This window comes from Rattus norvegicus, chromosome 1, assembly GCF_021556685.1.
Source record: "Rattus norvegicus strain SHRSP/BbbUtx chromosome 1, alternate assembly SHRSP_T2T, whole genome shotgun sequence".
NCBI classification, from domain to species: Eukaryota; Metazoa; Chordata; class Mammalia; order Rodentia; family Muridae; genus Rattus; species Rattus norvegicus.
This window is the reverse complement of record NC_141534.1, coordinates 53,295,717-53,321,138: the sequence shown is the minus strand read 5'-3', so window position 1 is coordinate 53,321,138 and position 25,422 is coordinate 53,295,717. Positions and strand designations below refer to the sequence as shown.

At 42.5% G+C, this 25,422-nt stretch overlaps 1 protein-coding gene across 1 annotated transcript; it reads right to left on the bottom strand.

The window, feature by feature from the left end:
* Positions 1-22,093: 22,093 nt before the first annotated feature.
* Pabpc6 (poly(A) binding protein, cytoplasmic 6) lies at positions 22,094-25,170 on the bottom strand. The gene has a single exon (NM_001106208.2). It carries the CDS (start codon positions 25,109-25,111, stop codon positions 23,180-23,182), a length of 1,932 nt encoding a protein of 643 aa, NP_001099678.1. The 5' UTR covers positions 25,112-25,170; the 3' UTR covers positions 22,094-23,179.
* Positions 25,171-25,422: the final 252 nt, after the last annotated feature.

The following is a 25,422-nucleotide window of genomic DNA, read 5'->3' as shown; positions in this document are numbered from 1 at the left end:
GGAATTCTCTCCAGAAACTTCCCTGAGAGAATCATCTCCCTAGTACCCTGGAGATGGTAATGAAATAGTTGGAACATGAGAATTAAACATCGCGCACTGGAGAAACAGAGCCTGGATGGGCAAGGGTCAGGTGCAGACACAGGGAGCTGGACCTCTCTTGGTGGTTAGCAGATCTCCTCAACTTAATGATGAAGCCGAGGGAGGAGTGTGCCTAAGTTGAGAACAGCCCGAGTTCCCAAGTATTTCTCATTCCCAAGGATGATTGTACAGATTATAAATAGATAATTGGAAATGGCAATTAAGGCAATTGTGGGTGGAGAGCCAAACCCCATAGAAACCAGAGGAGCAGGGCAGGAACAGGGCGGGACAGAGAAAGAGCAAATTCCCAAAACAGCAACAAGAAGCCGTTTATGTTCAGAGAACAGGCAGCTAGAGGTCTGTTTGTGCTTTATCCAAGTTGGGATTTTTTCCCTCCAGATCCCAACAGGGACACCAGATTAGAAGGATGTGTTTTCTTAGTGGAAAATTCGAGGAAAGACAATGACAGCAAAGACTGTCTAAGACCATTCCTAACAAAAGTCACTGTGTTCCCTAAGGTAGGGTTGAGTCTTATGTTGCATAATTCAAACAAGGATGCAGGAAAGCTGCATTTGACTTATCTAGCTCCCTTCCTCACTGCAGTAAATAAGCAGCATTTCCCATAGTCCCCCAACTTCAGTTGCAAGCACCATGGCTTATCCAGCAAGTCTCTTCTTCCAGGACTTTGGGACCAGATTGATTGTGGCCATGGCTCTGGATAGCTGACCACCACAATGGAAACGTTAGGATTATGTGTAGCCATTTTTGAAACATTTTTATTTAGATCAAATATCCCTAGGCATAAAGGGGAAGCCCTCCACAAGACTTCAAACTTCCCTCCTTGGGAAGATTTTCCTGTGTCAATGGATGCAGAATAGCTGTCCATGTTGTTTGGCTGACAAGACTCTTCTCTGGTCTATTTAAAAAAAATGGAAAGTTTCGGAAAGCATTTTTCAAATCCTTCTGGCTCCAGGCTACCTACCCATCATGCCTTCTTGTTTACAGCTGTAAGAGCACATGCATGCCCCCTCCCATGCAGAATATTAGCTCTTTGGCTTATGGAATTAACCTCTGCTGTGCATGCATCTCCTGCTTGCTTGCTGTTGCTATTTTAAACACGGAATCTGTTTGACACGTTCACCATAAGGCTCTCAAAGTGTTATATAAACTGCCACTCTGTGAATTCTTTTATCTCACACAGCATAAATGTTAGAAACCCAGCCTCATTCATGGATGGGCAAAGCTTTAGACATTCAAGAGAGCCTAGTATTCTACCAGAAGCATTTTGAACTACTTATATTAAACTATCTTCTAGCTTTTACAAATGGATCGCTTTAGAATTCTCCCACAAACATGGGTGGCTGGCATCTTGTCCTGGACATCTGAATAATGGACTTTTATGCCATGCTTTCCTTACCTTCTTGTTAACATCATCATGCCTCTTCCTAGGAGAACTTTTTCCAAACACAAGCCAATCAAATTAGCCTTAGACCTCTTGTCCCAGGCTCTTGTATGCAGCTGTATCTACAATTGCTAGCCAGCCCAGAGCCAGTAAACTAAGATAACCATGCGAGCCCGAACCCACCCCAAACACCCAAGCTAGTCAATGCTAAGCCTGCCTGATACCCCTCCTCCATCCTCTCCTCTAAAAGACACAGAAGGGACATTGCCCCCTACGTCGCCATTGTGTCCCTCTATAATGCGTGTTTTGCTTGAATGACATTGTGTGATTTGGTCATCAACCTAAGCACATCTTCACAGAACTTCCTCCTCTCACTATGGAGACTAGAGACACAGGGGTATCAAAAGCCTCAAAATGGAGCTCACTGACCCTCCTGAGCCATTTTAGTTCTTAGATCCCTAAACTTGAGAAAATCTGCTGACATCCTTATTCATGGGGATGAAATCATTCTGTTTACTTTGCAATTTCTTCTCCTCCTTCTCCATTTGTTTGATTTTTATGTAAATGCTGCTAAGAGAAATAAGATGTAATTGCTGTGTCTCATCAAAGGAAGGAGAACTGCATCATAGGGAAAATGAAATCGGTTTATAATTGTATTTATTATAATATATCTGTGGGTTTTGGTGTCTTCTACCAAGGTAGATTTGAAGACCTTCAGTGATGTAGATGAGAATTTAACTCTTCAAGTCCAGGTACCATGGGAAGTGAAATGATCTAGCTTCCCACCTCTGATCCCTTGTGGTATAGCCATGATGTCGGATGCTCTCAGATGACTGGCTGACACTGAGCTGTTCATGCATTTAGTCTGAAAAGTAAGCTTGAGAGCATCCACTCCAGTACACCTTCCTGAAGTGTGCTACCTGCATCATTCACTCTGCTTTCTAGGATATTTGGCCCTTCTTTATTTCACCCTCATGTTTATTTATGAGAGCAGGCATATATGCATGCATAATAACCCCCCTAGGTAGGGAGGCCAAGCTCACATAAATGTAAATGTTGACAATTACAAATGACTATTGCAGAGATTATCTTAAACCTCATGTTTTTACAAGTGTCTCTCCCTATCCTTGCTTTATTTTAACTTATACATAAAACCACCATTCTACATACTAATGGGGAGTATGCTGCTCTTCGGTATGGACCTCTGTGTGTGTGTGTGTGTGTGTGTGTGTGTGTGTGTGTGTGTGTGTGTGTGCGCACATGCCTGTGTCTGTACATGTACTGCTAGAGTTCAGAGCAGGTAAACCTTACCTGTCAAGCTTCAGCAATGCCTCACAGAAGGAACCTCCAAAGTCCTTTCTGCCAGTATATTTTAGTTTGTAGAATATGACTGCTGTATGAAGCCTATAGTTGTGACAGCACACCAGCCTGACTAAGCTCTACCTAGCCATAACTGTAACCTACTGATCAATCTCTCACCATACATATCCTTCCCCCCCACACCAGGGAACACACAAATGCCTGTAACTCCAGGATCCACTAACCCCTCCCCAACCCTCTCTTCCACACACAAACAAATATAAAACAAATTATTTTTCAAAGAAAAAAGATTAAGAGGACAGGAGAGGGAACTCATGAAAAGCTTTAATGTTTTTGTTAAGGTTTCAGAAAAATTTCAGGCTCTTTTTTCCCCCTTTAAACAGAGGCTTCCTTATGATTAAATACTATGAACTTTTAATTAGCTATATTATTTAATGCAAAATGCATTAGAAAATGCATGTATGAAATTCATCTCCCACTTGCTCTATTCCTCTGAACTATTTATCTAAGCTGAGATTCTTTGAACGACATGATGCAAAGTTTTGTGCAACCTATGAGCATGGTGGCTCTACCTGGAGACAGGCAAGCAGGAAGCCTGGTATGAGTCGTGGTCATGATGGGAGCATTTACGCTGTGTAAATAGGCACACTGGAACGCGAATCTTAATTTTTTTTAATATTAACTTATTTTATGTATATGACTGTTTTCCTCGGATGCATGTCTGTGTATCACTTGCATTCTGCAGTCCATAGAAGTCAGAAGAGGGTGTTAGAACCCTAAGACTGGAGATGGCTCTGAACCATAATGTGGGTGCTGGGAACCAAGACCAGGTCATCTGCAAGAACAAGTTCTCTTAACTACTGAGACATACATCCTTCTAGTCCCAAGAAGCTCATCTTACTTGTTGACTTTTTTCTAATGTCCATACATGAGTTTTTCTTTTTAAGAATCAATAACATAAACAGAAGCAAAATGTAGGTTTGTGTGTGCCTTTGCATTAAACATGATTTCACTATACAAAGCCTGTTTTTTTCTAGTTGGCTAAAGGAGAAATGTTACTGTTGTACTAATGACTTCCTAATATGTCTTGGTTGTCTCTTTTCCACCTTCCTCATCTGGGTGTGGACGGTTGACCCAGCACCACAGAGAGACACATTGTCACTCTACTGTGTATCACAGGTGAAGTCTAGTAATATGGCTGCCCGCAGTTGGGGCAGCTGGGAAAGGAGTTGGAACAGCAACCCTAAGAACAAAGGACATCTTTGACTTTTCTGGACTTTAGAAGGGAGAGATCTCTGAGATTTGTGGAGGACAGAAGATAGGAGGTGAGCGCTAAAGTCATAACTCAGGTTGCCTTGGGCCTGTGTGATGGGATGCAAACTCTACTGTCTGCCTTGGACAGTTATATGTTAAGAGTACATCAAAACTAGTTTGCCTTGGGCCTGGGAGGGGACAGAAGCTGCAGAGTGTCATGGCTAATCCTTCCCAAGTGGTCTGCATCTATGATCTAATATTAAGGAGATTGTTTGCAAATCCATTGGAAAGATTATGTGTTTCAGTTCAGTTTGTGAAAAGAACAAAGAACATTTTATATTTTACTAATAAGTTGTTGCCCATTTTAACAGTAAAATGTATAAAATTGTATAAATGTCTGTTACCTACATTCCTTGCATTATCTGATGGATAAGGTTAGCCTAAGAGTAGTGACCTTTGCCCTTGACCCTGGAACATGTAATTTCTCCAGATGTCACACTGTGTCCTCTGTCCTGCAGTTAAATATTACTTTCATTGCCATTTTGTAAGGGATCCTTGGACCAATCCTGAAGTCTCTCTAGTCCCAGGAAAGGGAGTGGCATCAATGCTGGGGATTCATTGACAGAATCTCTACCCAGCTGCCTGGGGCCCAGGAACATCTGATCTCCATGGTAGGCTTGCCAGACTACCACCTCTGGACTCATAGTCTGCAGAGGGCACCACTAGGCTGATGGGCTCATTGTGTTTGCCTCTCACTCCTGCACCTCCCTTTCCTCAGCCTTCCTGTGCCTCTCTCCATGATTACACTCCCTGTCTTTGTGTGCCGAAGTCAATCCAATCCCTTGCTTTCCTCTGTAGACAAATCACTGAGCCAGAAGGAGGCTGGCTTCGGTTCTGCTACACTGACTATGTTGACATTCTATATTAAAAGAGCACAAAAGTGTCCAGAGAAGCTGGGAGACAAGTGAAGGGAAGGGTAAAGATATAGCAAGGGCCTCAGAATAGCCCTGCTGCTCAAACAGCCCTGCTCTCTGCAAAGATGCCTTAAAAAGAGACAGGAGTATCAGTGTGTGCTAAATGCTTTTGAGCATCCACCCCAAATACATGTGACATACATAACAAACACACATATACACATATAGATACACATATGTACATATATACACATATAGGTACATACACTCACACTTCTGTGTCCTCACACACTCTTACTGGCTCACTTAAACTCATACAACATTCATACACACCAACATATTCATTCACACACCCACACTTGTGGTAACACATATTAACACTCCCATTCTTTCATGCTCACACATTCATTCTCCTTCACACATTCATTCTCCTTCACACATTCATTCTCCTTCACACATTCGTTCATACATGCTCATTCACGAACATTCACATCTACATACTTTCACACTTGCACACTCACACTTGCACTCACATATACTCTTCCACAGTCAAACACACTCACATAATACTCCCATACTCATACTTGCACACTTACATTTGTATACTCATATTGTCACTTTCATACACTCCTCCACACTCAGACATACATAATACTCACTTACATTGATATTCACACACTTGCACAGTCATATGCGCACACTCACTCATACACACACATGCTGCTGCTTGCCTTAGTGATGACTTCTCAGAGAATTTTTCAATGAGTGTGTATCATTTATAATTGAACTGATGGCCAAAGTCATCCTGTGGGAACCCCTAAACAACCCAGGCTATTGATGAGGCTCTAAGTTGTTCACCGCAAACTGACAGCAGGGCCTCTGTTGCTGAAGACAGTACTTACACAATTCACCGAACATGGAGAAATTGAGGCAGTGTTAGATCGTGTTCTTAGTAGCAGAAGGTCCTCTGCATAGTCCCAAACATCAACTCGGTTACAAATCCTTTGATCTGCAACACTGTCCCACCTGCAAGATGCGCTGGTACAACAGCGGCGCAAAACTTATGAGAGTAACCAACCAATGTCTGATTTGACATAGGCCCACTTCATGAGATGGAATCCACACCAAATGCTGCTTGGATGACCCAGAACCTGAGACTCGATAACCAAGTGACCTAGAGGAAATCCAAATATGTTCTAGTAAAGGAGTGTAGTGAGAAAATGACTCCTAAGGACATTTTGCTAAACTTGAAGTACCTTGCTTGGTCATCATCCAAGGAGCTTCATCCTGCAGCAGATAGGAACAAATACAGAGGCCCACAAGTAGTAATGTGTGGAGAGTGAAAGACCTTAAAATACTCCTCCAGAAATGGGATGTCTCCATGAAAGCTTTCCCTTCAGGGCTCAGAGAAGTCATATACTAGAGTAGAGTACACTGAAGTTTTTAGAAGACATCAGTCAGTTGCTGTTAGTCCTAATTAGGAGGATTCGAAGGAGGTTCAAGATCTCTGGATATGAGCAGTCCCCAAGAGTTCATTGTAAAAAGCCCAGCACTCGGGATGCAGAACAAGAGGCATCTGCAGGCAGGACTGAGCACACACAGTTCTCAGAAAGGACCTAGCACTAGTCTCCAGGTCCAGAGGCTTCTCACAGTGTGAGGCAGGTCTCATACCAGGGACAGAAGTTGTTCTTTTGCTAGACAAGCATTTCACCTGTTAACCGAGCATGTCACAAAAGCCTCTCTCACTTCTGTGTCTGAAATCAAGATGATTACATGCCCTGTCTTAATCTGGGAAGTGTAATGAAGCTGAGCATTTCATTTCTGAGTCACAGGTAGATGTCCCTGATGGAAGTGGATTGGATCAGACTCCCGGGTTTTAGAGCTTGTTATAGTTTCTCCCAGATCAGAGAGAAACAACAGGCTTGCTTGATCACCACTCACTGTCCAGATGTTTTCCTATCCTGAAATGTGTAAACCCCATGAGGAAAGACTATCCATCTGGTCTACCAGCTGCTTTGTGCCTCTTCCAATCCACAGCTGGACCACAGCCTTGATAATGATGGCAGAATGTTGTGAACAGGCAGGAGACCTTCGCAGACTGTGGAGCATGCTCTGATGAGGATGGCATCACATATTGGGCAGTCAAAGCTTCTCTGAGGGCCAAATTCTAAGAGGTATGGCCCCGTCAGACAATGCTTCCAAGATGCTGCGTGTGTGTGTGTGTTTGTGTGTGTGTGTGTGTGTGTGTGTGTGTGTGTATGTGTGTTCAAGAGAGAAAGAGTGTGAGGGATATAAGGTGTGTGCACATACATGTGTGTACATATTTGAGTTTGTGTGTTTGAATGTCTGAGTGTGTATGTATGGATACAACTATTTGAGAGAGTAGATATGTATGTGTATGTGTGAGTGTGTGTGTGTGTGTGTGTGTGTGTGTGTGTGTGTGTATGCGTGTTGATTCCATTCCTAGGAATTACTCTTTGATTCAGAAACTCACACCTGGAATCAAGCTTTACCTTCAGTATCACATGCTGAGAGTGAATTAGAGGAATGACGCCAAGGTGAGGAATCACCTCAGCCCCTCCTCTTCATTCCTGTTATTGGGAATAGGCCCACATTGCAATGAGTCCTCAAAGGATGTAGTTAAAGATGTGTTGGTAAAAGGAAAACAATTAAATAACTCAAGGCCAGAGATCTGTTCAACATGGAACCCTGGCTGTATAAATGCAGCCTATACTTCCCATAGCTCCTAAGTCTTGTCCCCAAGAAGCTCCCATGTGTTCTCAGGAATCCTTCATTGAAGGAAATGGACCCCATGTGCTCATGGGTACCAGGATGACCATCCTTTGCAAATTAAATTGTCACTACCTCTTTCTTTTAAACCTTCCTATCACTGTTGTCAACCTGGAAAAGATGAGGCATCCAGCTCCCTAGCTCCCTTCCTGTATGACCATTGAATCATGACCTTTAACCAAACCTGACTCTGAGCAACTCTTTCCCCAATCTTGCTGGTGGTTGATGATGCAAGATCTTCTCCTTACCCTACCCATATGTCTCAGGGAAGGTCTAAGTCTCAGCTTCACAGCCTCTTCCGACAAGGCTGGGTTCTGCTCCTTTGGAGGCGGGATGCCAGATGTTGAAAAGTAGGTTTGGAATTTATCACCACGTGAAAACTTGCCACCCATTCCACCCTACCCATCTCGATTTTCAAAGACCATACTTAAGTCAGCTCACTGTTATGCAAAACTCCTCTGGTTGTTGTGCAAAGCCAAAGGTACAAATTTGGGTAATTTCTCTTTACAAAACGAGCTGCAAGCTACCATCTTCTTTTATTATAAAATGCTCACAATTTCAGTAGCCTCTCTGGTCATCCTAGGGTCTCCAGTATAGAGCTTGCATGCTGACGAATTATTTTTCTTGATTCTCATCATGCTTTCTTATTAGTCCCCAGGAGGAGTTTTTACAGGCAAAGCATTTAGTTTTGTTCTTTGAGGACATGCCTGCAAGAGCTATTCTTAGACACCTTGGTAGGAGGCAGAGATCCATCTCTGTGGAGAGTGAATCACCACCACTCCACTAATTATGTGTCGTTCCTACTGGAGATTGCAGGGCTAAATATCTACAAAACCAAATCTGAGGAACCTGGAGGCTAATTGGGCTGCAAACAGCCCTTTGCTAAAGCCCAGAGGCAGAAGATACACAGGCAATTAAGTTCTAATGGGCCAACACAGGCAACTGCTGTTCTTCTGACTGTCCACGATGGCCAGGCTTAACATGCCAGCTGCAGTGCACAGCAGAGCCAGAGCATGCCCACTTAATTCCCATAAGCAATTTTCTGGCAAGTTCTGATCCCACTTTTTGGGCTTTCTTCTTACAAAAATGTGATTGATTGGCATCTCTTTCAAACCACAGACTTCAGGCCTGAGTAAAACATTTGTGTTACAGAAATTTATCTTGTAATAGGGGAGAAGCAGACCCAGGTACAACACAATTCAAATAGGAGTTTCCAGTGGATATGAAGCTCCAGCTCTAACAAGAGGGTCTCCTGCTATGCCTTGAGCCCAGATTGGAATTCGGGGTCGGGGATAGGTGGAATGCCAGTGCTCTTTCGAGACCCTTGGGAGGGAAAGAACAATAGAAAATTTCAGTGGAGCATTCTTTACTGTTCCTTAGTCTTATGATTCTTGTAAAAACCTACCTAAGCGGACTCTCTTTGAACTCAGGTGTGCACACACCCAGGGAGCATAGCCTTGTACCACACCAGTAGACCACAGGATGAAGAACTTGCACAGAAATGAAAATCTGATGGAAACTTAAACCAGCATCACACAGAGACCAACAGGGGTAAAATCACCAAGTGACAGCCATGTCCTGAGTCTATGCTCAGGACTAGGAATACAGATGTTAACCAACAATACACACTCTTTTTCCCATGAACTTTTCTTGGTTCCAGTGAGGTTTAGAGGTGGAGGATAGACATACCTAAGAAATTCTATATTATTCCAAAAACTGTGAGATGATAGATAGATAGATAGATAGTTTGATAAAAAAAATCACTTATGTGGATGCCCCTTTGGGGATGTGCACTCAATACCCATCTATTCTCTGCACTTAGACCAGGTAGGATTATCTGCAGTAGACACTGTCCACTGTTAAAAGAAGCTTCCTGACCAAGGCTGACCACAACATTAATCTACAGGGAGAAGCATAAATATTCAGAAGCTAAGAGCCAGTGGGTAAGCTGCCCATGCAACTGTCAACTACTGTTCACCCATCCTCCTTTAAGCAACCCTAATTAAATGTCTGGGTCACACAAAAAATGATATAAAGGTACAAGTGAGATTAATCAAATTGATAAGAGAAGTGGGCCAGCAGGAGTAGGATAGAGATAAGAGAGGGTAATGGAGGTGAATACAGTCAGAATACATTATACACATGGATGAAAATGTCATAATGTATCCATTATTGTATTTAATTAATATGACGAATAACAATGTAAAGGACAGAGTATGTGGTCCCTTGGCCCAGCACTCAGCTCCTGAGCATCCTATAAGCTGGGTGTGGTAGTGTGTGCCTGTAATTCTAGCATTGGGAGGTAGAAAAAGGGGCAGAAGGATCAGAAATTCAAAGTCATCTTAGGTTATCAGTTCAGGATCAGCACTGGGTGCATGATGCTCCCCCCCTCCCATACAAAACAAACTAGTTGAGACTGTTGAGAAAGGATAGCACATAAAGGGAGGAAGAAGAGAACTTTGGGATGTCAGAGACATGGCTAAGAAGATGAGAGTTGCTCAGATGAGGAAGGGGTCAGAAATAACGAGAAGTATTTGGATCCTGAGTGTTTTTGAAAGTCAAACTGAAGGGTTTTGTGCTAGTTCGTTTTTGTTGTTTTGACAAAATCCTTGAGAAAAATACCACTGGAGGATTTATTTGATTCAGAGTTACAAGACCTAGCCCACGGCTGCTTGTTTCTAGTGGGTTTCAGGTCTGAGAAAGGAAAAACAACCAGAGGAACAGCCCAGCACCTACAACACAGATTAATGGTAATCAGAGAGGCCAGTAGGAAGGGGCCAGATGCAAGACACACCCCAAGTTATCTACTTAGCCCTACTTCCTAATAATGCATTCAGCTGGAGATTTGTACATTTGTCAGTGGGCTCACTCATTAATTAGAGAGCTAACCTTCAACATGTGATCTCTCAAGAAACATTAGTAGATTCAAACTGTAATAGGGTGTTTTTCAGGAATCAGGTAGCATGACCCATGAGTCATTTGGTTCACGGGGAACTGAAGAGCTTACCAAGACATGGGGCTTTCCATGCTAAACCCAGTTGTCCTGGTCAAGGTAGAACAGGACAACTGAATCATCCCAGCAGTGGGAGGTGTGGGGCTGCCCAAGGTGGTTCATATTTGGCCTAGAACAAAGTAAGACTGGACTTGGAAATGAACAAAATGAAAATGAGTAGAAGGTCAGAGAGAGGAAAAAAAATCAAACAAACACAGAATCTTTTGACAATAAATTCAAGACAGTTACCAAAGATACACATGGGTGTGTTGGGTACCACCGAGAAAGTATGAGAGGGTCAGAAGGCTGATAAGAAGGCTGTGGCCCTGTGTTTGAACAAGCCAGAGAAGGGAGCAGTATAAGGCTGCTGGTTGAATTGGCATGGAGGCCAACAGGACACCTTCCTCTCTGCCAGGCACAGGGATGAAGTTTGTGTCAAGAAAGTGACTAAGTGTGAGGGAACTCATGCCTCAGGACAGAGCTGCGGTTACCCATCCATTGCAAGATGCATATGCACCTTAGGTCCCATCATGCACTTCTGATGATTCATGACTGTCTGTAACTCTAGCTCCAGCTTATACCAGCTTCTTGTCTCCAAGAACTTGCAGACAGCTATGTCATGCATTAGTGCACATGTATATCCATATGTAACAAAATGTAAAATAAGTAATTTTTAAAGGAGATATCACAGCTCAATATTTCTCAGTTCACAGATAATGTACTAGTAACTGAGTAATGGTCTAAGCTGTTCCCTACCCAAATCCATGACCCTAATTTTATATTTGAGACTTCAGAACCAGGAAATTCTAAGTACACCATGCATGTCAGTGGTTTTACCAGGTGTGGCTCCCCCTAAACTTACATGGCTCCTAAAATCATCTCTTGATTCGAGTCATTACAACTTAAATTGTACAACAACGGTGGTTTATTTCCTAACACTCCTGGGAAACTGAAAGTCCAAAGTCAGAAGCATAGTTATCCAAAGTCTATGTGGAGATCTGCCTTTGCCACTTCTGGATTCTAGTCTCTGTGGACAGTCCTCTGCTTGAACTGTCTCCCTCCGGTCTCTGCCTGCATTTTCTTAAACCTTCTTCACTATTGTCTCTGCATGGCCCTTTGTTATCTGCTATAACAGCATTTATTGTAGCACACTGAGGGCCTACTCAATCCAAGATGCCCCACTGTAGGCAGAAGGAATGGCGTAAAGTGCTTACTGCTGTCAAGGGATGGTCCATAGAAACTGAACTCTATCCTGTGTGGGGATTAGAAAGCAACAAGACCTTGGAATCAAAAGCAGCCCATAGCTCCGAACTTCAGTACATGGAGTAGTTGTTGGCAAATAGGGAGATGGTGTTGACAAACACAGGCTAATTATTCAGAGAGCTATCCAGGAGGGTGTGTGTGTGTGTGTGTGTGTGTGTGTGTGTGTGTGTGTGTGTGTATGATAATTTTCACTTAATATTTAGAGACCTAAGCACAGTGCATCTATTGATCGAAAAGAAACAGAAAACCAGTAGAGCACAGATATTTCAGAAGTCTGGAGAGAATTTTGAGAGTCGTGTCCTTGAATGTGCTGAGTAAGGGCTTCTCTTCTTCTCCACCTGGACATATTTCATAGTAAATATATCCAGTGTGGAACGGCTTTTTCTCCTCTCCCTTCAGATATCTTTATTAATCAGCACAGACCCAACACTACTATCCATCTAGAAGTGTAAATGAGAGAAACCAGAGCTCTTCTCAGCTCTGTTGCTGTCTGTCTTACCTGCTCTGGGTTTCTACCCACTGTATTCATTCCATCTGTTATTGATGGTAAAGAAATCTGAGCTTTAGATGTTGGGGATATAACTATATTTGGCACCAACATCATGCTTTCAAGCAATCCACCATGCAATGGTATGACCTTGACTGAGCCATCCACTTGTTTAAATTTGGCTGCAAAGCGCTCTTAGCTCCTTTGCAGTGCTATTTGGGATTACGGTGTGACAGTTTGTCATGGGCTGAGAGTGCTTCTGTTATCTGAATTTTGCTGTATCTTGGGCTTTGCCATTTTAAGTTCATCATGATTATTCAGTTTTCTGTTTATCAGGAAGAGCCAGAGCCAGAAGAAGGAGGGAGAAGGGAGGAAGGAGGGAAGAAGGAAAGAAGAAATGGAAGGAGATAGACAGAGACAGAGAGGCAGAGGAGACAGAGACAGATATTCACTATAGCATGGTGCCAAAAGTCTCCAGACATGGCTGAAATCCTTCTAGCTCTCTGCATCAACTCCATTCTTCTTCCCCTGAGAGGGAGACCAGCACCTTCAGCACCAACCTGTGGCTTTCCATCAGCTCCTCCAGAAGACAGTCTTTTTTTTTCTTTTCTTTTTTTCGGAGCTGGGGACTGAACCCAGGGCCTTGCACCTGCTAGGCAAGCGCTCTACCACTGAGCTAAATCCCCAACCCCAGAGGACAGTCTTGAAGGCAGCACACACCTTGCAGCAGGTGCTGTCATGCATATCACTCCCTGACTGAGTCCAGATGGAGGGTGGATCCAGGAGCATCAGCTGGGACTGTAGGCTCAGTACTGAGGACGTCTAAGAGACACTGCTTCATAGCTGTCAGGAGATAACTCTCACCCACTGATCACAAGCTTCTTTCTCTCTTCCTATTGAACCTCTCTGCCTACAATCAGTGTCCAGATACAGTTGTCTTTTCTGTGCCTCATTTAAAGCCTTCTTAAATGAAAGAATAAATGAACTGGTGGATGGATGTGATAATGATGAGAAAAGATGAGATGATATAGAGGGCAGATAAGAATCCCAGAGTTGGTTGTAAATGGGATTTCCTGCCTCCCTTCTAATAAAAGTAAAAAAGAGAAAGAGACAATGGTTGCAGGTGGCGAGAGCTGAGGACTTCAGGTGGTGTGACAGTTAAAGTGGGATTGGCATTAGGCAATTTCCTTTCAGAAGGCCCCAATTTTCTTTGTGAAGGGAAACGTGAGGTTATATATTAACAGTCAGTAGTAAATAGGTACGTGGCCAGAAGAATGCAGGACTGGGTGCAATACACAACTGGAGAACAGTTGGAAAGTAACTGAGTTTTCTCTAGCAGAGTTAAGGGTTTGTTTAATATGCTGCTTTGTGGTGCTCAAGAGTGGATGAAATTTGAGAGGTGGGAATGGTAGTTGAAGACAGACACAAGACAGTGATGGGAGCAAATGATGGGTGAAGGCAACTGTCTGTGTAGGAAAGGAGTTACGTAGAGAGGAGGGGCTGAAGGCTGACAGCACTTCTGTGCTTGGCTCAGGACTCTAGATTAAGTAGCACACTGAGTTATTGCCCACAGTGGGGAAGCGGGGACAATGCCTCCTGTGTTGGTGTGTTGGGGGCCGCAGCAAGCATCGGTGCCTGTGCTGTTCTACTTTGCTTGCCGTAACTGGGAGCTTTAAACGCTATTTTCCCTTCATAGTTCTGGAGGCTGAGTTATCTAAGAGTATACTACCTCACCTTGCAGATGGCTGATTTCTGCCTGTTCTCTCACTGCCTTTCCTCAGGCCATCCTACAAGCATTCTACCATCTTAGACTGGAATCTAATCCTCGAAGTTCTATTTAGTTTAATTGTCATTTTGCATATTTTTATCTCCAAATATGGCTACCACATAGGAGAAGCACAGCTTCAACATGAGAGACCAGGAAGGCAAAGCTCAACCCCCAACACCTTGCCCCTCGGACCCTAAAACTGATGCTGTTCTTACAAGCTAAGCACAAACACCAACACCCCAACATCCTCTTAAACCCTTAGACGCCAGGGTTATAATCACTTATAATCTAATCTACACATCTAATATTTCTCCAATTGAGACACCTTTCATGATGTTTGACTTAGAAGCTCTTTCCACTGGCCTTTGCTCTGCAACCACTCAAAATGAGCAGATTGAAAATTCTCAAGCTATGATTCAACCCCCCGGCCCCTTTTGAGATTTCCAAATTCAATCCATCTCTCTCCTCTGGCATTTTGTTACAGGCAGAAAGAAGAAGCTAAGCCATAACTCAAAGTTTTGGTTAAAAATGTTCTCTGCTAACAACCTCATTTCATCACCATTGCTACATTTCACTGAACTATACGACAGAGTTCTGCCAAGTTATTTTCCACCTTACGTCAAGGATTATCTTTCCTATGATTTTTAATATGTTCCTCATTTCCTATGGCACCTTTCAGACTCACTTTTACCTACCTTTTCTTTCAAAAATGCAGGACTTTTCAAATATGCTCCTTCAACCCCTTTCTCCACTCTCGCCATCATGCGGTTTGAAAGCCTCTCCTGCATTGAGTATCTGCTACAACAGTATTTGACTTGACAAGGCTTATGTTTGCCATTACCAAACACCACAGGTTGGGTTATTAAATTAGTAGAAGTTAATTCACAGATTTTGAAGCCAGGAGTCCAAGATTAAACTGCTAGCACTTTAGTTTCTCCTCTTGGTAGTAGCCAGTCCCTCAGTCTGTCCTCACAGTCTGTCAGAGCTACAAGGTGTCCTCAGCTTCCAGAAGAATGCTTGCTCTGTTGAATGAGACATCCTTTAATATTTACTGTCCTATAAGGCTCTGTGTCTAAGTAGAGTGCTGTTCAGAGTGCAGGAACTCAGTATCCAAATTTGCAGAAGATACTTGGCCACTTAAAAACAGTTTCATTCTAAATGAGATGAACATTTTAAAAAAGGTTCAATGTCTAACTGTCTCAGGGCATGTCTCATCATGACCATGGATAAGTGGGAAATGGTTTTTTTCTTTCCTGGAGATCATAAACTAAAAGAGAGGAATCAAATATATCTAGTTAAGGTTTCAAGAAACTTAAATTCAATGAGTAAGTAGCTACCTCCTGAAAAAAACAGATACAATGATTGATATTTATGGGAAGTCAAAATTTACTATTATTCTGACCACATATTTGGAATTATTTGATGTAGACAAAAATAAATCTAAAACATTTAACAAATAAAAGTAGAAATTAAAAGCAAGGGTGATAGAAAAAGAAAGTATCTAAATTTAGAAAGAAGTTGGGAAGATAAGTAAAATTCTAGAAGCTAAAGGATTTAAAAACTGACCAAAATGCTGGAGGTTGGGAAGATAACCAATTGAGTCACTGAAGTGGCAAAATAACTCACCGTGGCATGACTAGTCCTATTTTGCACAGACTCTGAGTTTGACACTTGACATACTTTAGTTGCTAAAACAATAGTGACCCGTATTTTAGTAGAGATGCTTTTAGGCATACTGTACCTGCTTGATGAGAAATCCTAGGTTAACCTTTCTGAGAATGAAAGTGACATGACCAAGGGATCCCAAATAGACGAACTCACCAAAGGCATGAGAATGAGAGGTTCCCAGGTATCTGAAACCCAAAGAACTACAAGGCGCCTGTAGAAATCAGATGGAATATTCCAAACCAGGAAAGTGATTCAGTTCATCTAGAAAGTTCTGAGAGATGGGAGACATTTGCTTTTATATTGCTAAACTGCTCACCAGACTCCAAGCAACATAACCATAATTCTCAACAGCAGAAGAGACACAGTTAAAGGAAGGATCATGATATAGAGGGCGGACATAAATGTTTCCAAATCGTATCACATATTATGAAAAAAACAGCCCAGAGACTGATGTGGGGGACAGAAACAGCCCACCTTCTCTGAAACCTGAAGATGGAAGTGAAGAAAACACTTGCAGAGACAATGTCTAAGCGCTTCCCAGTATCCTGAAGAAAACTAGTCCTCAGTGGAACTTCAGCTTAAAAAGCCATTTGAACTCAAGAAGGAGAAGAATGGCACGGACACCTACAAATATGGCTAAAATGAGGAACACCAAGAGGAAGAGGTCCCAACAAACCGTATATAGAGACCGTCCTTGAAATAATCGGGTTTACTTTTCAAAACTATGAAGGTCAAAGAGACAGAGAAAACCAGGGGTCTTTTCTAACTAAAGGAGACTAAAGGGCATAATTAAATATTAAAAGTCATTGGAACTGAATATTTCAAACAACACTAATTAAGAGCTATGGGACTTAGTAAAGAGATAGCTGGAGCTTTGAAGTGTCTTAAATAAGTTTATTAAGCAAGAAGGTAGACTGGAGGAATTGACTAATATCCACCTGAACACACTGTTTGAAGTAACTCATGGAAAATAGAAAAGGGCCATTGTAAAAGCAGACATTAACACAATGGAAAACAAATATGTACAGATAAAATCAACAGAAGTCGAAAATTGATTTCCAAAAACAAATGACACGTGTGATGAGCAAGAACACAACCATAAACAGGAAGTGGGATAGGGGAAGCGTGTCGGTGGAGTGTCCTTCCAGAGGCAGCTAAGGCCACACAGAACAAGGAAATCCAAGGACAGTCCCACTCTGAGTAGGATTGATGGGTTTTTCAACACTGTAACAAAATATCTGAAGAAGGTTAATAGGATATTCATGTTGATTCGTCATTACAGAGATACCAGGTCTAAGAGTTCTGGTGATGCCTAATTAGGAGAAGAATTAGGAGACAGCGAAGAAACACAAGGAAACTTGTGTGTGTGTGTGTGTGTGTGTGTGTGTGTGTGTGTGTGTGTTCATCTGTCTGTCCATCTTCCATCCATCAGTCTCTCTGTGTCTGTGTGTCTCTGTGCATCTGTATATGTCTGTGTGTTTGTGTGTCTGTGTATATGTGTCTGTATTTGAATTTGTTTGTGTGTGTTTATGTGATTCTCTATGTGTCTGTGTGTCTATTTGGGTATGTGTTTGTGTGTGTGTGTGTGTGTGTGTGTGCATGTATAACAACAGGAATCAACCAATGATCTTCGTCATACACACACAAACCCATATCTAGTCCTAACCAGCTTCCAAAGGCCCTGCTTCTGTATGTCACTTTGCAGTTAAATGTCTTCCCTTTTATATACTTAGAATTAGGATTACATTTTAACACACGGAGCTCTCAGGGAAACTCTCAAGCTATGTCCAGACCAGAGCACTAGAAAAAGTGAAACGTGTAGAGAATGAGAGAGATTAAATAAGACATCTATATCATACTCCTTCCCCTCACGGTTCAGGATATGCTGAAAGGGACACAGAGAGAATGTAAGAGCTGTGGGCTATATGACTCCAATAAACTGTCTTTCAGACATAAAGTACTGGGCTACGTATAAACTCAGAGAGACTGTGGCAGGCCACTCAAGACCTACACAAATTCATAGCAGACAATCCTTACACAGAGAAGGGGAAGAAGGTCCCACCCCTAACCAAGAAGCTATTGGCCACTGACACCTGCTGAGAGAGGGGAAATCAGTTTTCTTTAATGGATGTCACTGGGCATGTCAAGAAAACTCCAGGGTAGGCTGCATGCCCAGGGGTAGTTGGTCAACACAGAATGGACCTTATAGTTTTTACGTGTTTTTTGGTTGTTTCTTTATTGTCTGTCTTACTGGGTTTTGTTATGTTTTGATTCTTGTTTTGTTGTTAATTTTGTTTTGTTTTTTATAAAGAAAGAGAATGTGATCGTTGGTGGATAGGAAGGTAGGGAGGATGAGGGAGGAGTATGAGGATAGGAAAAAAATGACCAATTTATGAAAATAATAATAAAAATTAAAATTTCCTTAATTTATTTATTTATTCACTTTCTATCCCAATTGTAACTCTCCACCTCCTCTCCTCCCTCTCCCACCTCTTCACCTCTTAAAAGGGAAGGCCTCCCATGGGCACCAACCCACCCTGGCACATTAACTTTCAGCAGGACCAAATGCATCCTTTCCCACTGAGTCTAGACAAGGCAGCCCAACTAGGGGAAAAGGATACAAAGGGAGGCAGAAGAGTCAGAGTCAGCCCCTGATCTAATTGTTAGGGGATTCACATGGAAACTATGCTGTACATCTGCTACATATGTATAGGAGGTTTAGGATCAGACCATGCATGCTCTTTAACCAACATATAGAAAGAAGTCAAGAAATTAGACACCAGCAAACCAAGTAACCCAATTAAACAGAGCTAGCCAGCTAATTCTTAGCAGAGGAATCTCCACTGGCCAAGAAACACTTAAAGGAATGTTCAAAGTCCTTAAGTCATCAGGAAAGTGCAAATTGAAATGACTCTGTGATTTCATCCCACACCTGTGTCTTAGTTAGGGTTTTACTGCTATGAACAGACGCCATGACCAAGGCAACTCTTATAAGGATGACATTTAACTGGGGCTGGCTTACAGGTTCAGAAGTTTAGTCCATTATCATCCGGGTGGGACCATGGCAGCATCCAGGCAGGAATTCAGGTCCTCCTTAAGCCATGCTAAAAAGAAAGGAGGAATACTTGCCCTTTAATGAGATAATGTACTTTTCCTTCCCAGAATCCCTTGCACAATAGATTATAGTAACCACCAGACAGCTTTGTAAATCTACTCGCAAACTTGTCCTCGCTTCTATTCATTTTCTAAGCACCATTTCCCTAAAACTTCAGGCCATTACACCCTGTCTCCAGCCTCTCTCGCTGCTGTGAGAGATGTCTGTCCAGCCTGCGGCTGATCTCCATGCCAGCCTAAATCAGAGGCTATGGCTTTCTCTCTTTCTATTCTACATCTTCTTCCTCAGGCCAGATGCTGAGCTTTCTCTTCTAAATGCTAATAAAACTTTCCTTGAGCTTCTGTTTCAGTCCGTGTATAAACTCTTCAATTAAAAGGATCAAGAACTGGCTGGAGAGATGGCTCAGCAGTTAAGAACATGGACTGCTCTTCCAGAGGTCCTGAGTTCAATTCCCAGCACCCACAGGGTGGCTCACAACCATCTTAATGGGATCGGATGCCCTCTTCTGGTGTGTCTGAAGACAGCTACAGTGTACTCACATACATAAAGTAAATAAATATTTAAAAATAAAAATAAAAAAAGAACTTTATTAGAGACCACAGTTCTCCAATAACATGTACACTGATTTGAAGGGGGGCAACTCCCTAAATTTTTCAGTATTATTCTCAACTTCAGTCTCTTGTGTGCATGGCTTTACACTTTGACTACGTGTTTTTGCACTGATTGTGTCTTACTGTAAGTGGAGAGGCTTCTCTGGCAAAGCCCGAGAGCTGTAATATAGATTTGAGATGCTTTTTAATTTATAAGCAAAATGAAGTTTGTCTTTCTCGTTTCCTGGATCTGTTTTTACAGTTTTTAAACACTCTGTGGCCTTTGGGAAGGCATCCAACTGTCTCTAATAAGGGTCAGGCCCACACCAGTTTCTCACTATTATCATCTTGCTAAAATAAACATGTTAGAACCATTTCTTCAGAAATCAACCTACACAATCGACTCTTCTGAGCACAAAGAGGACAGACAGCACTAACCCCCATGTGGTTTCTCATACAGAGGTCCTGTGCACTTAGTGGCTGACTAAAGTCACTTTCCATTTTTAATATATGTTCCTGTACAGGAGAGGGTGATAGGAACCCTAACAATGCATTCATAGGACCCTTAAGGACATGATTGACTGGCTAAAGGGCAGGAATGAAGTAGTCTACACAGTCATTGTAATTGAAAAAATTACTAAGCACATTTTAGTGAGCCAAAAATCACTGAGGGAATGGCTCAGTTCAAAGTGTTGAGTGTTTGGTAGGCCTGAAGAAACAAGTATATCCCCAATATTTAGCTATATTAGAGTTCAAATATTTAAGCCAGTGATGGTTTAATAATAAAACCACCACCTTATCTCCATGCAGTCTTTGAAACCCAATGGGACCACACACATACTAACACACACAGAGTAGTAGGGATCTTTCATGGAATTCAAAAGCCCAAGAACCATGGGTCATTTGGATCTTGGCCTCCTTCTCTTCCTTATCCTTGATAAAACTGCCCTCAGAACAGAATCACAAGTCCTTGTCCTAACCAATGTATGCTAAAGAGAGAAATGTTTCAGACACCATGAAGTACCATACAAACACACAACCACAGTTTCTGCAGCAGTAGTGGTGGTTGGCAATATGCCATCTTGGATTAAACACCAGTCTTACCTGGTCTGAAACAAATAGTTCAATTTCGAGAACTTTATTCTTGGCAAGAATTAGACTTTTCTTAATAAGAGGTAAATAAGTACCAAACAGTTTTAGTTTCTTTCTAATTTTTGGAGAAAATGAAAATTTCAGTTATTAAGAACTACGATAGATATGGAAGCTATATATCTGGTGAAATGACTTCCTCCACACGGACATTCAATGCCTACAAGAATTAGATCTGATGAAAACATGGACAGTACTTTAGTTTCCGGAACTTGTTGTGTAATAGATCATAATGAAATCTCTAACAAATTTACCACTATTTTGAAAACCTTGGCTACATCTCTCACTTCGAAACCTTTGAAATGAATATTAATGGAACTCCTTTGCTTGACTAGATATCAGTGAAGATGAGCAGGCAGAGCTGCTGTTTTGAATGTGAACAAAGATAAAGTGGACAGAATCTCAGGTGGGCAGAGGGTGATCCTCGGAGAGTAGGGTCATCATTCTTTCCTGGGGCAAAGAGATAGGGTTCTTGCTACCCCACAATTTACCACATGTGCATCTCTGTGCTCTGCACATTTCTATTTGCAGATCATAAAGTTTCCACAGTTTACATCATCCCACAAATATTTTTCTACGTCTATGGTTAACTTGATATGGGATTAAGTTAGTCATACATGTATGTGGTGACACACGCAGAGCTGCTCTGTTAGACTAGACTGCCGTGCTCCATAGCATGGAAACAGCATTCACTTTTATACTGTTGTCTTCCTGTGACTTAATATTTCTTTACAAACTGTAGTGCCAACTAAGAGCATCCAGGCGTCTGTCTCCTTCCCACACTCCTGCTAAGAGATTGTGTTAAACGTGCAGGAAGCTTCTTATACAATACTGAGTGACATTTGCTACCAACTCAGAACTTAAGCTCCGACAAACATGAGGTCTGCTGTCACTTCCAAGTCCTAATGAGGTCAAACACCTTTGCAATCTTTGTGTAGACTAAGTGTTTAATGCTTGCCTGTACTCCACTGCCTGTGTGTCCTCTAACAATCCTGATATTCTCAATACTGTACAAGTTACCAGGTTTAAGCTCAGTGGAAGTCTGTTATCAGTGACTATTAACATCCCAAAACGAGAACAATTTTAATTGCCTATTGCCAAAAAGCTGATCATTGAGAAATCATTTGCATAGATGTTTACTATTAGGTTTTACATAAATCTTTATATTAAAGTGATTTATGTTGTGATCTATTGTTAAGGAAAGAATATTCAGAAATAATACTGCATCTTTCAGTGACAGAGAACTGTCTCGGGACACAAAAATAATTGAACCATAAAAAATTAATTTAAACTTAGAAATACATTTGTATTTGTGAAAAACAGCTTTATTGTATAGATCGAAATTCATGAAAACCCCCTTCGTTGCTTTTCTACTCCAATCCTCCCTCTTTGTGTGGAGAAAGCCACACACCCCAGCTCTTCTCTCTCTAGAATCCACTTAGCTCATATATGCTCCAGAGGGCACACATGCCTTCCTGATGTGTTTGCGTTTTCTCGGGGCCTGAAAAAAAAGCAGATTAATCCTCTCCCCTCCGAAGCCTCCTATCTCCCTTCTTCCCTCTCTTTTCCTCTGTTTTTGTAGAGTATGTATTTAGTGATCTAATACATCTATTCCACCAAAACACAGCTCCAAAAAAACCAGAACTCCTGTATCTTCCAAAGCACAGCAAAATGCCACTGCATAAATGTAATCTGAATGTTAGACTGAGTGTGAAGAAGGCACATATTTACGTAAGTTAGTGAAGTCCAGAGACTATGAAGGTAACTTTTATGGCGGTTAAAATTCACTTTCTGTAGTTCATGCCACAGACACAAGCTTCTAAATTGAAGGGGGGTTCTTTGGTATATCAATTATGTGAATTACAGATAGTGTGGGGTGTGTTTTATATCCGGCAACAACTGAGCGGAAATACAGCTGGCCACAAGACAGAAGTAGCCTTCCAGAAGTCTTAGAGGTATTATTAGCCAATAGTGATGCCTTTTCCCCCCTTCTACTCTTTAAGGAAGCTTTAGTAAAGCAAGGATATTATGATCTGAACCATGGTCCTTGTTCAAGTATCAATTCTGTTACTTAGAAATGACTTCTTGAGCTATTTGAATTATAATTGAAGTAAAGGCTTTAAATTTTTGCACTTTGTTAAAAGAAAATCATTTCCCCAAAGTCGATAACATTAATCTGATTTTAAATGTCACTATTTCTGTTATCTGTTGTCTTAAACCAAGTGACCTGGGGTTTGCATTGCACACTAGACCTGACACTGATGGCACAGGAGATTATAAGTTCCTTTCCTTTTCGCTTAGTTTCTAGTTTTCTTTTTGTTGTCACAGTTTTTTGGTGTCTAGATTTTTTTTTTCTTCAGTGAAGCAGGAGGTTTTCTTTTGCTCAACTTTAAGAAGTTGGGACACCAGCAACACTGCTGACTGCTTTCTGGGAAGTCTCTTTAGCTTGGTGGGCTTGCAGTACAGCTATGGCTTCATCGACTTTGGTGTGGAGACACTCTGGAGACTCAAGCATGTGGCGTAGCTCTAAATTATCAATTTCCAACAGCATACCGGTGATTTTACCGGCAAGGGCAGGGTGCATGGCCTGAATAAGAGAAAATAGCCATTCCCCTAACATTTGCTTTTGAGCTTGAGGAGGAGCAGATGCCAACATGGAGACAGTCAAAGATTCTTTACCTTGGGCAGAAACAGCAGACCGCTGCGTGGTGACCTGTGGCTGTGTATTAAGATGCTGAGGGGGATTTCGGACTCCAGCAGTATATTTATACTGAGTAACTGTGCGGGCGGCAGGAGCAGCTGCAGTAGAAGCAGCTGCAGGATGTGGACCCATCATCTGTGTGGATGTGCTGGCAGTACGGTGTCGTACAGCCTGTGAGGAAGTGGGTCCTGAAGTACTAAATGATGGCATAGTATTAGATGGGTGGATGGCACTAGACATGTTTTGGAATGGATGCGCTCTGGTACCCTGAGCACTCCCACGGGCACTTGGTCCTTGCTGAGTAGTTTGGTTAGGAGCATAGTATGTCCCACGGTTCTGAGTCGGTGCTGTAGCTGTCATGAAGTATCCTGAAAGACCCTGTGCTGGCTGGAAAGGGTTGATGCCTGGGTTGGGCACGGCACTGGTGCTTGCCATTCTCTGCATGTACTGGTTACTGAGGTGAGCCTGGCGCTCCTCTTTGCGTTGAGCTAAAGCTACGTACAGTGGTTTGGTTGCCACTATTCTGCCATTCATTTCTGTAACGGCTTTGGTGGCTTCTTCTGGAGAGGAGAAACATACAAAACCAAATCCTTTGCTGCGCCCACCCTCCATCGTTACCTTTGCACTAGTGATAGTCCCAAACGGAGAAAACTCCTTCCGGAGACGCTCGTCATCAATACCATCATCGAGGTTTTTCACGTAAAGGTTAACACCTTGGCATCTGACGCTTCTATCTTGTGGTACCTGTTCAATTTTGGGCTTATCTTGCTTCATCTGCCCGAATTTGTGCTTCAGTTCAGTCTGTCGTTCCACCTTTTTCTGAGCTCGACCTACATAAATTTGTTTTCCATTGAGGTCTTTTCCGTTCATTTCATCCACTGCCTTTCGTGCATCTTCATGCCTTTCAAAGCTTACAAATCCGAATCCTTTGGACTTTCCACTTTCATCAGTCATGACTTTAACACTTAAGGCAGGCCCAAATCTGCTGAAGAGATCCTGGAGTCTTTCATCATCCATGTCTTCTCCCAAATTCTTGATGTAAACGTTGGTGAACTCCTTGGCCCTGGCTCCAAGTTCAGCCTGCCGGTCTCTACGAGACTTAAAGCGCCCAACGAACACTTTGCGGTCATTTAGGAACATCCCGTTCATTTTCTCAATTGCTCGTTCGGCTTCTTCCTGTGTCTCGAAGTGTACGAATCCATAACCCTTGGAACCATTCTCATCACACACCACCTTACAGGAAAGGATGTTACCGAAGGCAGAAAACGTATCATACAGCGTTTTACTGTCAATGGATCTGTCCAGATTTTTGACGAATATGTTGCCTACCCCACTCTTGCGCAGCGATGGGTCCCGCTGAGACCACATGATGCGAACCGGCTTGCCCTTTATCACATCGAAATTCATGGTGTCCAAGGCCCGCTCGGCATCCTCCAGCTGCTGGAAGTTTACAGACGCGTAGCCCAGCGAGCGGCGGGTGGTTCTGTCCCTGTACACCCGGATGGAGAGGATGGGCCCTGCCGGGCTGAATTTCTCGTAGAGCATCGCCTCGGTCACGTCGGGGTGCAGGTCCCCCACATAGAGTGAAGCCAAGGAGTAGCTGGGGTCGCTGGGGTTCATGTCTGCACAAAGCTGAACAGGGAGAGGGACCGGCACAGGAACAGAAGTCAACCGGAATGGAAAGCCCCTCAACTGCCAAGAACCCGGAGGTCGGCAGCGCGGGCGGGCTGCTTCCGGTTGGGAGGGGGCGCTGTGGTGCCATAAGATGGTTGTCCGGGCAGAAACCAGCCTCCCTACCTAGGTTCCGGATACTGGTGCTGGTTGGTCCTGACTGGTCTCCTGTTATTTAATCAAATTATCTAGCAGAAAATGCATTGATTTGGGGATTTCTTTTTCTTTTTTCTTTTTTAAATGGTAGTAGGGGGTGATAT

Coding starts and splice junctions, on each gene's coding strand:
- Pabpc6 (NM_001106208.2), bottom strand. CDS start 25,111: ATGAACCCCAGCGACCCCAGCTACTCCTTGGCTTCACTCTATGTGGGG.